Here is a 15655-nt window from a genome sequence, read left to right as displayed (position 1 = left end):
GCGCATACAGAGTTCTTAAAATCCCGAAATGCATACAGAGTTCTTAGAAATCCCGAAATAAATTTATGGTTCAGTGAGTGCAAGACAATCTGTAAATAGGGTAATGCAACAAGGTCATAAACTGGCCGCTAATCCGATGCAGGTAGTCATAAACCTAAGTCGCCCTTTACATTTTCGTCTATATTCCAAAAATTAGGTTTTTTCGACAACCCGAACAGTTAAGAATGTTTGTATAGTTACCAAAATTTGTTCAGCATATCCGTGTAGTACACTCGTTATAACTGTGAGAGATTGTATGGGAATACACATAAATTAAAATCATTATGGCTTTTGCTCATTACAGTTGTGATCTCATTATTTCTGTGCTCATTATAATCAAGTTCGACTGTTTGAAATGTTAAGGAAGTTACATAAACATCATAAGAAACAATACAGAAAAAGTGAATATTTAGCAGAAAATTAATATTTTAAAAAATCACTGTAAAACTATATTCTGTGAATAGTTTTAAGCTTTGGGGAGGACAGTATGACGGAATGGGCCATAGGTTGACCCAGCCTGGGTTTAGGGGATCACTGCCATGATGCCATAGCATTATTAGTATTGGCAAGATGATGAATGGAAGAAGCATATGTAGCATCGGGGCATGATCCACTAGAATAGCTAATGTCATTTTTTCAGAAGCCTTGCCTCACTTAATTTAACCATTTCGATCAAGTATTTATCTGATTCCACCTTAACCTTTGATAAAATTTCATCCTCTACACAGAGGTGTATTGCTAAAAAAAATAGTTCTGGAACACTCATCGATTAACTACAAATAGTTACCTACGCTTTTTTCATTTGCAAAAATAAATAAGTCAAAGATTAGACAATTAGATTATTAAGCTTTGCTATTCGATCTTGAGTCCAAGATTAGAATATTTGTTCAGTATTTATTTATAACTATTTAATAAAAATTTCAAAAGTAAAAAAGCAAACAAAAAATTAAAATCAGAAAAGAAAAAAACAAAAACTCCAAAATAATATAAAAATGTAGAACAGTTTTAAAAGAAATCTGTAAATCATACACAATGTTTTAATTATTAATTTATTGGATTCCTCAGTGCTTAAACTACAGTTAGACATAACAGCTTTGTTGGGAACAAACAATTGGTCTGTTCTTTTTACCAGAGTAGCTTATCACCATTTTACAAAAAAGTTGATGGAAAAATTGCTCTAAAAGAGCATTTTTTCAGAAGCCTTTAATGGTAGGCAGAATCAAATATTTTAAAATATTGATGTACACTTTGTTGTTTTTATGAGTGACTTGGTACAAGATTATAAGGATTATATGACTATTTATTGCTGATATAATTTTTTCTAGATGTTTCCAATTTTCAGACATTCTTCAGCTTTGTGGACACACGTATCCTTATGCAAAGTTTTTGTGTATATCATCTAAATGCACCTGGCCAAGAAGACGGTGCATCTTCTTTGCCTGACAAGTAAGATAATACTAATTTTATCTTAATTGTTAATAATTTATTGAGTGGTGAATTTTGAGCAGGTGGCTGTTGTTCATATATAGAGTAAATATAAAATAACTTCCTGTAATGTTTTAAATTTTTAAAGTGATTTCAGCTAATCATGATGCAATAATCCATGAAATACAAATCTAAAAATTGAAGAATTTGTGTATTGTGATTTCTTATTATAAAAATTGAGAGAGAGGCGAGTTGTGATACATGCTCCATTAAAAGAACTTATTGCACTCGTGAATGGTCAATAACATCTGATGAGACAGCTAAGGAAATACTTAAAATTAGTTCATTCGTGTCAGGGATGTTGCTTGATTCCTTGATATTTTACTGAGGTCAGTTTTAAAAGTCAGACAAACATTGAAGCTACATCCATTCAAAGCCAAATCCCTTCAGTAACTAAATGATGTAGGTTTTGCCAATGTTAGTATATTGTGATTTTTTTTGAAAATCCCAAACTGGCTAGCTAGTTGAAGTTGTACTGTCACTATCCATACGTGTGTCATTTGGGCTAAGGAGAATTCATTTTTATGTATACTGAGACTGATGTAATTTTTGATTGGTCTGTATTTCTGACAATCAGTGCACGGCAACAAACATAATATCCAGTGCTCCAATATATAGTATGTGGATAGCCTTCATAATTTGTATGGAAACAAGAAAAAAGAAAGAAAGAAATATGTGCCAGTCCAATTTGTTTCATTTTAATGGAATTTGTGAAGGTTTGTAGATTTTTTACACATGGATGGATAAAGAAATAATAATTACTGATTCTCTATTGATCCGATTTTAATGAAATTTGGATGGCTTGATAAATCTTTCTAAAAGAGTGAAATTTAAAATTTTATGAAAATCTATCCAAAGGAGTCATATATAAACAGGTCATCATGGTGAAGATATTAGGTGCTTTACTGAACTACATTAAGCAACTTCATTAGGCACATTGGCATATATGTGTAAAGCATATATGCCCAATGAAAATTTAACCATATTGAACACTTGAACTGAAGCTTTGGATACATTGTCCCAGACAGATTTTTAAAATTTTTGTAATTTCTTGGAATAATAAATATCTGTTTGTTTAGATTATTTTATGCTCATCCTGTACAATAATATTTGTCATGTCTTCAATTATAAGAATGTAAGAATAATAATATATTTTCTAAATTATGATTGCAATGAATTTATATTCACTGCAATCAGTAGAGAAGAGGCACCTTTGTTGATTCAAGGTGCTGTTATTTCAGTTTTTCCGTTATGTAGAAAGCTTTATTTTTAATACATTTAACGTAGAAATTAGATAAATAGAGTGATGAATTTTGAGCAGGTGGCTGTTGTTCATATATAGAGTAAATATAAAATAACTTCCTGTAATGCTTTAAATTTTTAGGTTGATTTCAGCTAATCATGATGCAATAATCCATGAAATACAAATCTAAGAATGTAATTTTATTAACTGCACATAAAAAAAATGTTGACGATCCGATGTTATATTCTGCCATTAATACACTCCTGCTTATGCCCCATTCTATTTTCTTTATTATATGTTTAGTCTGTACAGGTGCCATTGGTATCATCACCGTTCTCTCTCCACACCGGGGGGAAAAGGCCTGGGTTCGAATCCCATCAATGACACGAAGAACTTTTATGGGCTTTTTTCACTCCCTGGCTGAATTAGTCAGTCTCAGGCATAGATAGCAAGATTTTTTTCCCCCCAGAAACTGGGTTTTTTTTTTTTTGTCCAGCAAAACAGGCAAATCGACTAGAGAACACACTCAGTTTACAGACACACTGCACATGGGTGTATGATTTAACTTTCCAGTTGATGTAATAGTTTGGATTATAAAACAAGTTTGTCACTAAGCTTTAATGTTGTTCTTCTTTTCTTCTCTGTATGAGGTTTATTAACTTTGAGTCATACTGAAGGTTTTTAATGTAAAATTACTGTATAATCTGTGATATCAGTACAGAATTCGCTTTCAAAATGGTGAATGTAAACAAATACAGTTAATAATGTGACTTGCAGTTTTCTTTTTTCGGCATTGCAAGACATCTGCACTGTATGTAAACATCCGATCTCAGTGTGCCATTAGCTCGAATGTTCTATTATTTGGGGTGCCATTATTTCGACAGTCTAGTGTATAAGATTACACAATTGAATATTCACAAGTTCACAATATTATATTCTATCCTTTTTAAAATAATTATCAGTTTAAACTAAATTTGTTTTCTTTTCTGAATTAATCTAAAATACTTCCATTAAAATTAAAAATATTTAATTCAAGAACCACTAGGTGCATTCATTTCTGTTCTCATCACAGAAAATACATGAACTGGTTTTTTACTGTTATGAGTAGAATTTGCAAAGCTGAAGCAATTAAAACATTCTCAAGAAATGTTGATATTGATCCTTTTAAAACAGGAAATTTACTTCCTCTAAAAGAACTTTAAGTTATGATTTATAAAATTAAATGCTATAATCCATATTGAAGGGATAATTGCAAGCTGCAACCAGTAATATTGGAGAGGTGTGAACTGCCACTTGCATATGAGTTACAATTAAAATAAAGCTACCAAATAAAAATAAAAATCAGAAAACTTCAGGAATAAATAAATAAGAAAGAGCCTACACTCACCTAGGAGAGCATAGTTACTTGGTGTCCTGCTTAAAATATGGTGCAGCTGCTGCCCAAAACAAGGTAGAAAATCCCCACTCCACATGACCCAATGAGCAAATGCAAACACCCACTTTTTTTTTTTTTTTATCGTATGATGTGGGCAAATACACGAAGGAACCGGTTTTTTCCTGCTTCCTTCGTGTATCGTGGCCGTGAGATCCAACCCGATAGTGCCACACCATCATGATATCCAAGCACGAGGCAGGAATCGAACCTGTGACCTTTGGGTTGCCAGGCAGGCGCTTTACCCACCCGGCTAGCCTGGTCGGCTAGACACCCACTAAAGAAGAAAGGAGGCTTTAGGGAACCATGGTGACTACTTCTTCAAAGGGGTATCAACTCTCTGAAAGTTCCCAGTGCTTGCATTTCTCTCATGGCATGCTATAACAGGAGGAGAACCCTATGCAAGCAATCAAGAATGGGAGTGTCTGGAAATTTCCACAAGTCTGATGCCTCTGTTTGAAGAGTAGTGTGGTATTGGAGAAGCACTGATTCTGTGCATGTTTGTAGTTGCACATTATTTGTTTTTCGTCTTGCAGTAGTTCAATAAACATCTACAGTCTTACCCTAGTTATTTTTAAAGAATTATTATTTTCGCATAGAGATCAGAATACAAAACTTGATTTTTCTCTTAAAATGGTTGCTGCTGCACTGTGGGAAGCAGGATACGTACAATGGCGGACAAAAAACTGCATCATTGTGAGCTTTGAAAATGTGTTTTGTGCTGCATTGTGGGTTGCAGAAATGTTCAAAATGCATTTGATAGATGGGATATATACCTCTGTGAATGAAATCCAATAAAAAGACTCTACCTAATTGCCATAAATATCTTCCTAAAGGGTAAAATGCATAATTAATGGAAATATGAGAAATCATGCAAATGGCAATCATAACAACCAAACAAACATTTTATTGCATTTACGTGTACAAACTGAAATGACAAGTTAATGTAATAGTATTATGTACTGTAAATCAGCAAAATAAGTCCTCAATATTTTGTTATTCCTTCTTGAGCTGCAATTACAGCCTTGCAACAATCTGGCATAGAGTTAATCAACTTCTGGATATGCAGTTGCCCAATTTCGTGGTACCACACCCGAACAGTGCTCTCCTGTAGCTGAATCTTACTTGTTGCCTTCTTCTGAGCAATTTTAGACGACATTATGTACCAGAAATTTTCAATAGGGTTCAAATATGGACTGTTGCCATGCCAGTCCAACACTGTAATGCCAGCATTTCTGAGGTATGACTTTACCTTAAGGGAGAAAAACGAGGGAAAACATTAATGTAAGTATGTTTTAAGCCTTGTGAGACAAGAAGACAAACTCATCATTAAATCTAAATAGTATAAAACTTAGCACCTTGCCACAGCAAAATTGGTGTGTTATGTTGAAACATGCAGTTTTGGACAGCTGTGTGGTGGTCCCTAATAATGGGCTCCAAGATAGCAGTGTAGGTTTCTGCATTCACCTTTCCATTAATAAACTTAATTTGCCCCACCCCCTTTTGCTTGTTATGCATCCCCAGACCATCTGACCGGTGGGGAACTTTACAGTCGGTGTTATGCAGTCAGGATGGTATCCTCCGATTTTCGTCTTCTGATTCCCATCTGATTTCCATATCGATTCCCATCCAAGCCATGCAGGTTGAATTTCGATTCGTCAGAAAAGATGATGGTGTCCCATTGCTCTTTTGTTCATGAAACTTGCATTTTAGCCCAAGCAAGTCGCTTCTTCCTCGTTTGTTGGGTCAACAAAGGCTTCTTCTTGGGCTGTGATAGGATGCAGACCATATTCCGAAAGCAGTCTTTGGATAGTTGGTGCACTTGTTTCAACACCAGAGGCCATCTTAACGTCTAGTTTTAGATCAGGAGCACTAGCATGCCGATTACGAAGGCATAGCCATTTCAAATATTGATCTTGGAAAGGCATAGTCACTCTCTTACGGCCTGATCCAGGTCTTCTCTTCACATCACTGGTTTCATGCTTTAATTTCAGCACCCGGGATACTGTTGACTGGTGGCAGCCTATTTTATCAGCGATAGCATTAGTAGAGGCATTTGATGCAAGAAAGCAAGCTTATGCAGCATCAGCCAAAAAAAAAAAAAAAACCCACTTCCACTTCACCCCTCTGTTCGTTCAAAATACCTAGCATGCGTAGAAAGCCCTTCCTGGAACAGAGCAACAACTACACTTTTTTTTTCTTGGTGTCAACTTGAACATATGGAGCCATGCTTACACTTCCACAAAACAGGATACTAATGAGTGTGTATACCCTTCCAATGCCATATTTATAGAAACGGCTGATGCAATACCTTGCAATTAATGTCTGGTGCAATAGAAGCTTTATCTGATGCAATACCTTTGCTTTGCGACAAACAAAACCTTATATGTTTCATTACATACCTTAATTTTTTTTAAGGTGATGCAGTATTTTGGTCCACCACTGTAATTTCAAATTTCACACACTGTGAAGTACTCCAAGAGTGAAATAAATTTTGACATACAGTAGACTCTCAATTTTCCGGGATAGATGGAAAAAAAACAAATCCCGGAAAATTGATTTCCCGGTTAATCCAAAAATACTTCGTCGAGTTTTACATAACTCTGGAATGACTAATAACATATTGCTACTATATTATTATTGACAAATCTGAATTCAGCACGGTACTTGATTATTAGTTTAATTTTCTGATCCAAATTGATCGCTTTCCTTTTCTTGGTAGATTTACTAGTATCACTGTCACTTATTCTCTTAGTCGGCACCATGATAACGGTCAAAATGAATTTTCTGTAAAGAACTTCACAGGGTTGAGGCAAAAACTCACTGTTATCACCCCGCACGAGCTCACATTTTACTAAAGCACATTTCTGTGGATTTTTATGTTATTATGGTGAAATGTGTGTCCCCTTCACTGAAATCTTTAGTCATATAAAAAAAAAAAAAACATAAATAAATTGTAAGAATCTTCTCTTCTTTCCTATTTTATTGCTTGTCACGCTGTATTTCACTTGTGAAATTTGTGTGTGCTGTGATTGTTGTCATTGATTGCTTATTTTATGGTGTTTTTTTTGTTTTAAATTTTACAATCCTAAAAAAAAAAAAAAAAAAAAAAAATTGAGTGAAAAAAAATTTACATAAGTTGGAGACTAACTGTATCGAAAAATGTTCAGCAATGTTCTACATAAAAATATGGCGATAGATAAAAAACTTGCCACGTACTACTCGAATGTCCAATACGATGCTTCCCTTTATATTTTGCTATGTTGATATTAAATCTAATAGCATTCCTTTATTTTTTACGATGTTGCGTATGGTCTGGTCACCAGCATTATAATGGTTGATCATTAAAGATTTAACGGATGCACCGTTTTCAGACTTGAATAATTTCAAGTTTTTGTTTAACTGAAGGTGCAACGCCTTTGCGTTTACCCATCATTTTCGCGATTTCTAAACAAAAAAATTTACTATAAAAAAATTTCAACATCCCTGACATAAATAACGAAACAAAATTTGTCTTTTTGCGGTGCAATGGAACACAACAATCAATGTGACACATTTGGTCTTTTTTTTTTTTTTTTTTTTTCTGGGTGGTTGCAAGATAAGTATATTAACCTCCCAATGACGACTTATAGCACTGCTTCTTGTCACTTATTTATGACTTGCAAAACATCTGTTTATACAAACTTGAAAACAGAACATATATATAATGATTTTTTAATTTTTCAATGTTATTATAAATAATAAGCAGAAATATATGCATAATGCGTGTGCTTGAAATTTCACACACTTAACGTCTTTTAAACTGGAAAATGGAAGAGAATAACAAACTTTCTACTTTGATTAAAACTTTTTTTTTTTTTTTTGTAATTTGTAGAATTAATATTTTTCTTTGTTTTTTGAAAATAAAAGGTTAATTTTAAGTACATGAAAAAAAAAAAACATTTTCCAGAAATTAAAAGGAAAGTTGGGTACCTTTCAGATGACCAGCTACCATTTTTGCTACACTTGGTATGTGCCACCACCACAAGGTTAATAGTAGTTGAATCTTTAATAGTGACCAAGTCAAGAATATTGGTCTCTTGGTAGCATCCCTAACAAGTTCATAGAAAAGCAGACTTAAGATAACCCAAGAATAAACTGCTACTATGTGTTTTAACCACAAAAATATTTGTCCAGATAGTTAAATACCCACATAATGAGAATTTTTGTTTGCCTGCCTTCTCCAGTTGCATGCATAGTTGATTATTCCAAAAAATGTTTTCTGTTACAATTCCACTCTCAAATCAGACACATCAGACTGACTTGCACATTACCTTAATATGATGTTCCCTATCTAGTGATATACTCTTCTTGACTCCCTATGCTTTCTGGTTCAAACATCACTTCTCAGCCCCTTTTGTCATGTTTCTATACTCCGCACATAATACTTTCCACATTGAAATTTTTAGCATCCATTATCCAAGTGAAAGTGATCAACAAGCATGTTGGAGTACAATGGGGTCATAATAAGAGATTGCCATAAGAAACGTAAAGTACTGTACTGACAGGATGGAAAGTGAGGTACAAAAAAATGAAGTTCAGGGAGTAAGAAAGGTGGTAGTAGTAGTAGTGGCATGTGATGCAAGAAAGCAAGTGTATGAGCTTATGCAGCATCAGCCAAAAAAAAAAAAAAAAAAAAAAAAAAATCACACCATTGCCTCCAAATGCCTGTCCAGTTCCTCCTTAAATTTATTCAACATATCAACTTCCACAACGACAGATGGAAGTTTGTTCCAGCAATTAACCACCCGCTTGCTAAAGGCAAATTTCCGCACATCTGTTCTACATCTGTCTTTTCTTAATTTGAATTTATGTCCCCTTAGGTTCGTAATCTGAACAAGTGGAAGGATCCCATCAGAATTCAGCGTGCTCAACCCATTCAAGGCCTTATATACCTCAATCAGATCACCTTGCAGGTGCCTAGTCTCCAGCCACTGCAATTTGGTAAGAGGATCCCTTCATTCCCCTCACCAATCTTGTCCTTCTCTGTACACGCTCAAGTAAATCTACATCCTTCCTAAAATGAGGCCTCCAGACCTGTACGCAGTACTCAAGGTGTGGCCTGACCATTGCCTTATACAGAGGGACAATCACCTCCTTAGGTTCGTAATCTGAACCCCATGACCTGCCCTGGCAGCCTGTCTGCATTGCTCAGAAAACTTCATATCTGACTGCACAATTACTCCCAGGTCTTTTTCATTTTCTACCACCTTAAGTGTAGTACCACACAGTTGGTACGTTTTTCTGGGGTTACTTCTACCCATATGCAGTACTTTGCATTTGCCAAGGTTAAACTTCAGTTGCCACTTCTTAGCCCATCTGACCAAATTATCTAGATCCTGTTGCAGTAGCACACTGCCATTACTGTCATTAATAAACTTGGGAATAAATTAGGTTATAAATAAATGTTTTTCTGCTTATATATTGAATGGTAATAAACTGAACCTCTTACTTAGGTACACGTATTCCTTGCAATGATAAGGGATGCACTGGTAGTAGCATAGGAACACAAATGAAATTGTGTATGGACTTAATCCTGTTTGAGAGATTTTTGATGAAGTAATCTGTTATCCTGAAGATGCTGTAATCTGTGTTATGAGTACCAACTGTTTGTAAAGTTGGATGATGATTCTACAAGACTTGAACATCTGGGCAAACATTTTGATTATTCTTAGACTGTATTGAATGAGGCTCAGTATGGTTGATGAGATTGAGGAAGTTGAGGTCAGATATAACAACTACAACAAGGGTTCTTTTATGGAAGTAAGAGTGATATTACCTATGATTCTTGCTTTCTTATTAGAAATACGAAGAGTTCTGTATCATGAAATGCTGTTAGTGGGATTGATTGACATGAGATTAAGGCTAACTCAATTCACAACGTAACTCAGAGCTTTGCTGTAAACACTGCAGTTTTCAAGAGTGGACTAGTGAATAACTAATATTGAATATCAAGGTCAGATATTCAATAATAGAGGTCAGTGAAGATTGTGAAAATCAGAGGACCAAGTGGTAATTTTTGTGAAACACATGAGATGTATTAGCCATATAGTGCAAGGAAGCCATAGTTGTTTGCTACACTGGCCAAAAAGGGTAAAAAGTAGATGAGAAAAAATAATTATATACTTCTCTCCTCCCATAGCCAACTATCCAGTTGACCTTTGACTTTCTTTAAACTGTCAACCTCAACTAAATGCAGTGGCAACTTGTTCCAGTAATAAACAACTTGCTGGCTAAAGGAAAACTTCATACAGTCTAGTCTAAACCTCTTCCCCTGTAATTTGAATTTGTGGCCCCTAGTTCTGGAATTCTTTATAACAGTGAAAATTCTGCCTTCATTCACTTTACTAACCGCTCTCAGAGCTTAAACCTCAGTCAGGTCCCTCTCAAAGGTGTCTTATTGCCAAGCTCTATCCCACATAGTTCAAGATTTTCCTTATATGGTCACCTCACCCTTTTGTCAATCTCACCATGTGAGTTGCCCATCTTGGACCCTTTCAAGAAGCTTTGTCCTTTTTTTTTTTTTTTTTTTTTTTTTTTTCAGATGAGGTTTCCATACTTGGATACAATATTCCAAATCAAGTCTTACAATTATCTCATACGGTGGGCCTATGACCTCCATATTTCTTCATGATAATGTTTGATAAATCATCTATAGGACACTATGGGTTTTCCTGGCTGCCTGTTTACACTGTTCAGAAAACTTCATATCTGCCCTTATTATATCCCAGATCCCTTTCTTCTTCCACTGTTTTTAATTCATTTCCACCAAATATTTGTAAAAGAATAAGAGAAGTTTACCTCATTATGATACATAGAACACTTCCGTATGATACTCTCCAGAAAATAAAATGAATGGTTGTAATGAATAGTAGAAACAAATTAAAACAAATAGCCCCTTGGTTGTAATTATAGGTACAATAGGGCGCTTTGCCCCCTGTTTGCTTTGCTTGCCAACCCTTGCGTAGGCTTTTCTACATAAAATGTAGAGGTATAACGAAGTAAGTCAAATCTTTTCTGTGTAAAAGACACACCTGTTGAAATGCACTGATTGATATCTAATCAGGAAATGACCTATGTAATTACTTACCTGTGCATTTGTAGTGACATAATTGCCCCGCCCACTTGTACCACATGACCCACATCCCTCTTCTCCCAATGGCTACCCCCACCACACGGCATCTCAAGATGGAATAAATATCACTGTGTAATTATTTATCTGCGTTTACATAGGTCACTTAGGAAAAGGCCTTTTGCTTTGGGTTGCATAATGCAAGAGGAATATTGTTGCATCCAAAAGAGTAAGACTAAAATATTTAAAAAATATATTTACAAACTACAAATATTTTAAATCTTTACAAAATACTAAACTATTTACAATGTTATGCAAGCAGTTGTCTTTCAGTGGAAAACAACAATGTAATTATTTACCTGCATTTGTGGTGATGTAATTGTCCCACCTTCTTCTCCCATTGCCTCAAATAAATATCACTGAGAGAAAAACTTTTTTTAATGTGTAGAGAGATATTAATATTATAATAATGTTATATTATTTGATTCAACTTTTGGATGTGAATTCCAGCTATTATTAGCCAAAATTGAACAGTGGCTGAAAGTGTGATTTCCTCCTCTGGTTTTAAAATTATTTTTGTGCTGCTATCTATTATAAACTGTGTATATAATTAATAGAAATACAGATAGGAGAAGGTAGCACATTCTTGAAGATTTCAAATTGTTATTTGAGATATTATCTGAAGGATGCCTGAAAGACATACATGTATATGCCTAGAAAAGGTTTAAGCATGTTAAATCAGGTTTGCTGTATTTTATTGATGTTTGTACTTGTTGACCTTCAGTAAATATAGACTTTTTTATTATTATTTGTTTTAGAACTATCTATATTAGCCAGCTACATATGTGGAACTGCAATTTGGAAATTATGGAATTAAATTGCCCTTTCTTCTCAGGGAAGGTTTCAGAAAATGAGTAAATTATTTAATAAAACAATTTTTTTATTTATACCATAGGTATTGAAACTTGCTTATTTTGAGCTAGCAGTAACGTTGAGTAGGACATGAGAAATTGGAACAATGATTCAGTTATTAGATCAAAAATGATCTCAGACCTAGTTTACTCTGAATTTTAATTTATGTGATGAGTTATTTTATTTAGGATTATCCCTCAATCTTTGATGTTTGCCTATTACACTGTTACCTGTTCAGATTTGTAATGCCAGTTCTTGGGTAATAAGTTTATTATTATTAGAAGAATGTGGATGATTTGATACACTGATCAAATTGGTTTTATGGAGGACTCCATAAAACCAATAGGTGTGCGGAAATTTGCCTTTAGCCAGTAGGTGGCTGATGGTTGGAACACACTTCCATCTGTTGTAGTGGAGGTCAGCAACTTAAATAAGTTCAAGGCACACCTGGACAAACATTTGGAGTGAATGGATGGGTGAAATTGGGAAGGGTGGTGTTTTTTTTTTTTTTTTTTTTGTCTGATGCTGTATAAGCTTGCTTTCTTGAATCATATGCCCTGCTAATGCTAGTTATTGAAATAAAACGGAGGGGTGGGGGTGGGCGTTTAATATTGGATTTTTACTAACATTGTAATTTGATATTTGTTATATAAAAATAAATGAAAGGATAATTTTTTTTTTAAATCTAAAGTAAAAATAAATGTAAATATATATTTTCTAATACTCATTTTTTTTACACCCCATAAACTAAAGTGAAAATCTCGGAAGTGCTAGTTTGCTATACTTAAATTTAGAATTTCATTATATACAACCAACAGTTTTAAATATTTATTATTATTTGTTTTAGTTCAAAGTGTTTCTGTTATGGCTTTTAAGATTAATTTACTCAATTTTCATGATAGTTATGTATACCCTACAGTGGATCAGCTTGCTGAAATGATTCTACCTGTATTGAAATTTTATGGGTAAGTCCGTATTTATTTGACAGTTAGTGATATTGCAGCATATGACTTTTTTTTTTTTTTATCTTCAAAAATCACTCAAATTTTTATATAGTCATGTTTTTTTGTTGTATGTTTTTATATGCATTGGAAACTAAATTCTAGTCATAGCAAATCCATGATGGGCAATATAACTGTATTAAGTATGCTAATTTGAAATATCTTAGAAATTTAAGAATAAAGCCCAATGTGTTTATGAAAGAGTGTGTGCAACTCCAAAAATGAATAGAAAATGGAATCAAGTAATGTGCAGCATGATCACGTTCTCTTGGCAAAAAATATGTTTCCCTAGATGAGATGCATTTTCTCTCCATGTGTAGAAATATACTGGTTGGAGAAAGCATGTTATGTGTGTGTGTATGTAGTAATAATGATTGCTGGAAGGTACAGGTTTCCTGTTCCAGGTGCTTTGAGGCATAATGAAGTGACAAGGTCATATGATGACTGTTGTCAGGAGTCAGTATATAGAGAGTAGCATGAAAATGGCCACATGTAAGTGAAACATAAAATAGCTTTACTTGTTTTATGTATTGTGGATGTACTCCAGGTTTTGTTCTGAGGCTCAGGATATAGTTTTCTTGTAAGTAAAATTTGGAACTTTTTTTTAGCAGTGAAAACCTAATTTCTCTCTTTTTACTGAGAGCAAAAATTCACACAGTCAGCCAACAGATGACAGGTGGAGTTTAATGCTACTGGCAACAGTAGCATTAAACTCTCTGTGTGTGTGTGTGTGTGTGTGTGTGTGTGTGTGTGTGTGTGTGTGTGTGTGTGTGTGTGTGGTCTAAAGAAAAGAAATGAAACCAAATTGAGAAGAGAAAACAAATAGTTAAAGCCAGTAACAGTGAGAGAGTTGGCCATCAGGTCTAGTATGATATCTGACCACTCCCCAGAGGTAGAGCTGTCCAAACTAAGTGATAGTAAAGCCCATTGAGTTAAAAGGCTAAAATTACAAGTGTCAAATTCTACTAAGAAAGTAAATGAGCTACAAATGACTAAGCACAGATTGTTTGTTTGTTTGGTTTTTAGGAGCATTAGCAACTAAGGCCATATTGCTCCGGGATATGCGGTGGTCATTCCCTGACCTTTCCGCATCCTCCGTATTTGGTGGTGACGGGCTCGAACCCCGGTCTAATCAAGAAGCATGTGCTATGCACTGCTGCTCCTTCCCACCTGGCTACGGAGGCGCCACACTAAGCACAGATAGGAAGAAATGTATTAATGAGGTTTACATGGAGAAGAAAGGGTTGTGACTAGTTCACAGGATAAAGAAAACAAATGAATTTGTCCAGAGAGCTCTTGTGTGCTGGACAATTCTGAGGCTATGCCTTAAGGAAGTGGTTGGCAAACTTTTGAAACTTGCCAGTAGCCTGTATTCAGGTTCCACACTTGTAATGTGGGACATGCGACTAGCAGATTAAAAAAAAAATGGTACATGGGCATATTTATTACATAGACAGTTGTTACATTTTATTTGATATTGTGAATAGTTTTACAGTTATTTTATTTGGGCACAGAATGTTGATAACCATAATATTTCTTAGAGGCAGTTTTGAAAACAAACATTAAAAGAAATATTACCTGATGCAAAATACTATTAAGAAATATGTAAAAATTATAAAAAGTCCATTTTTATTTTCGATTATTTACTTTTATTTCAAAGGAAACAATGTCATTCATATGTGCAATACAGATGACCCCTGCTTAACGCTGATACTTTGTTCTGGAAAAACAGAGTGCTAAGTGAATCCGCGGTAAGCGAGTGCCGCATTTCCATAAGGTATCATATGTATTTGAGTTGCGGTCGGTGCCATAGGATATTTCCTAATCAATAATAAACAGTAGTGAAAAGATGCACAAATGTCGGTCAAAATATTTAATATTCAAATATTTGTACATATGAAATATTCTGCATTACATACGTATATAATTGTGGTAACTACTTACGTATCAAAATTAAACTTAATTCCAATTAAAATCATGAATTTAATTGATCTAAACTGATTTTAATTGATTTAATTTAATTCATGAATTTAATCATGAAAAATGTGTTGATTTTGGGTTGTACTTTGGCCCTCTTCCTGGTAAATCAAAAGGGATTTTAATTTTAAATCCCCCACAGTGTTACCACCCAACAATAAAGTCAACCGATCCTTTGTCGCTTCGAAACCTGGCATATTTTTTTTCTTCTTTCAATATGAAACTTCTTTTAGGCATTCGTTTCCAAAAAAAGTCCTGCTTCATCTATGTTAAAAACTTTTTAGAAGTATAACACATAATTACCCCTCTTCAATAATTTTAACAAGTTCTTTTTTGAAAGTTTCTGCTCCTTGATCTGCACTTGCGGCTTCTCCCTGGATTTTAAATATATTTAACCAGCCCTTACTTGTTTTAAATGGTTCCACTTTTTTTTTCTTTTTTTTTTTTTTTTTTTA

At 34.3% G+C, this 15655-nt stretch overlaps 1 protein-coding gene across 1 annotated transcript in view; it reads left to right on the top strand.

The window, feature by feature from the left end:
• Positions 1-15655, top strand: part of LOC150087292 (protein NDRG3-like) — a 206624-nt gene that overhangs the window by 80697 nt on the left and 110272 nt on the right. Inside the window, exons 4-5 of the mRNA XM_090371112.1 lie at positions 1365-1485; positions 13125-13187. Of these exons, the coding sequence (XP_090227238.1) occupies positions 1365-1485; positions 13125-13187 (184 nt within the window). The remainder of the gene's footprint in view (positions 1-1364; positions 1486-13124; positions 13188-15655) is intronic.

Source organism: Mastigoproctus giganteus, chromosome 4 (genome assembly GCF_048544385.1).
Source record: "Mastigoproctus giganteus isolate SK-2022 chromosome 4, ASM4854438v1, whole genome shotgun sequence".
Classification (NCBI taxonomy): domain Eukaryota; kingdom Metazoa; phylum Arthropoda; class Arachnida; order Uropygi; family Thelyphonidae; genus Mastigoproctus; species Mastigoproctus giganteus.
This window is presented reverse-complemented; position numbering and strand designations above follow the sequence as displayed.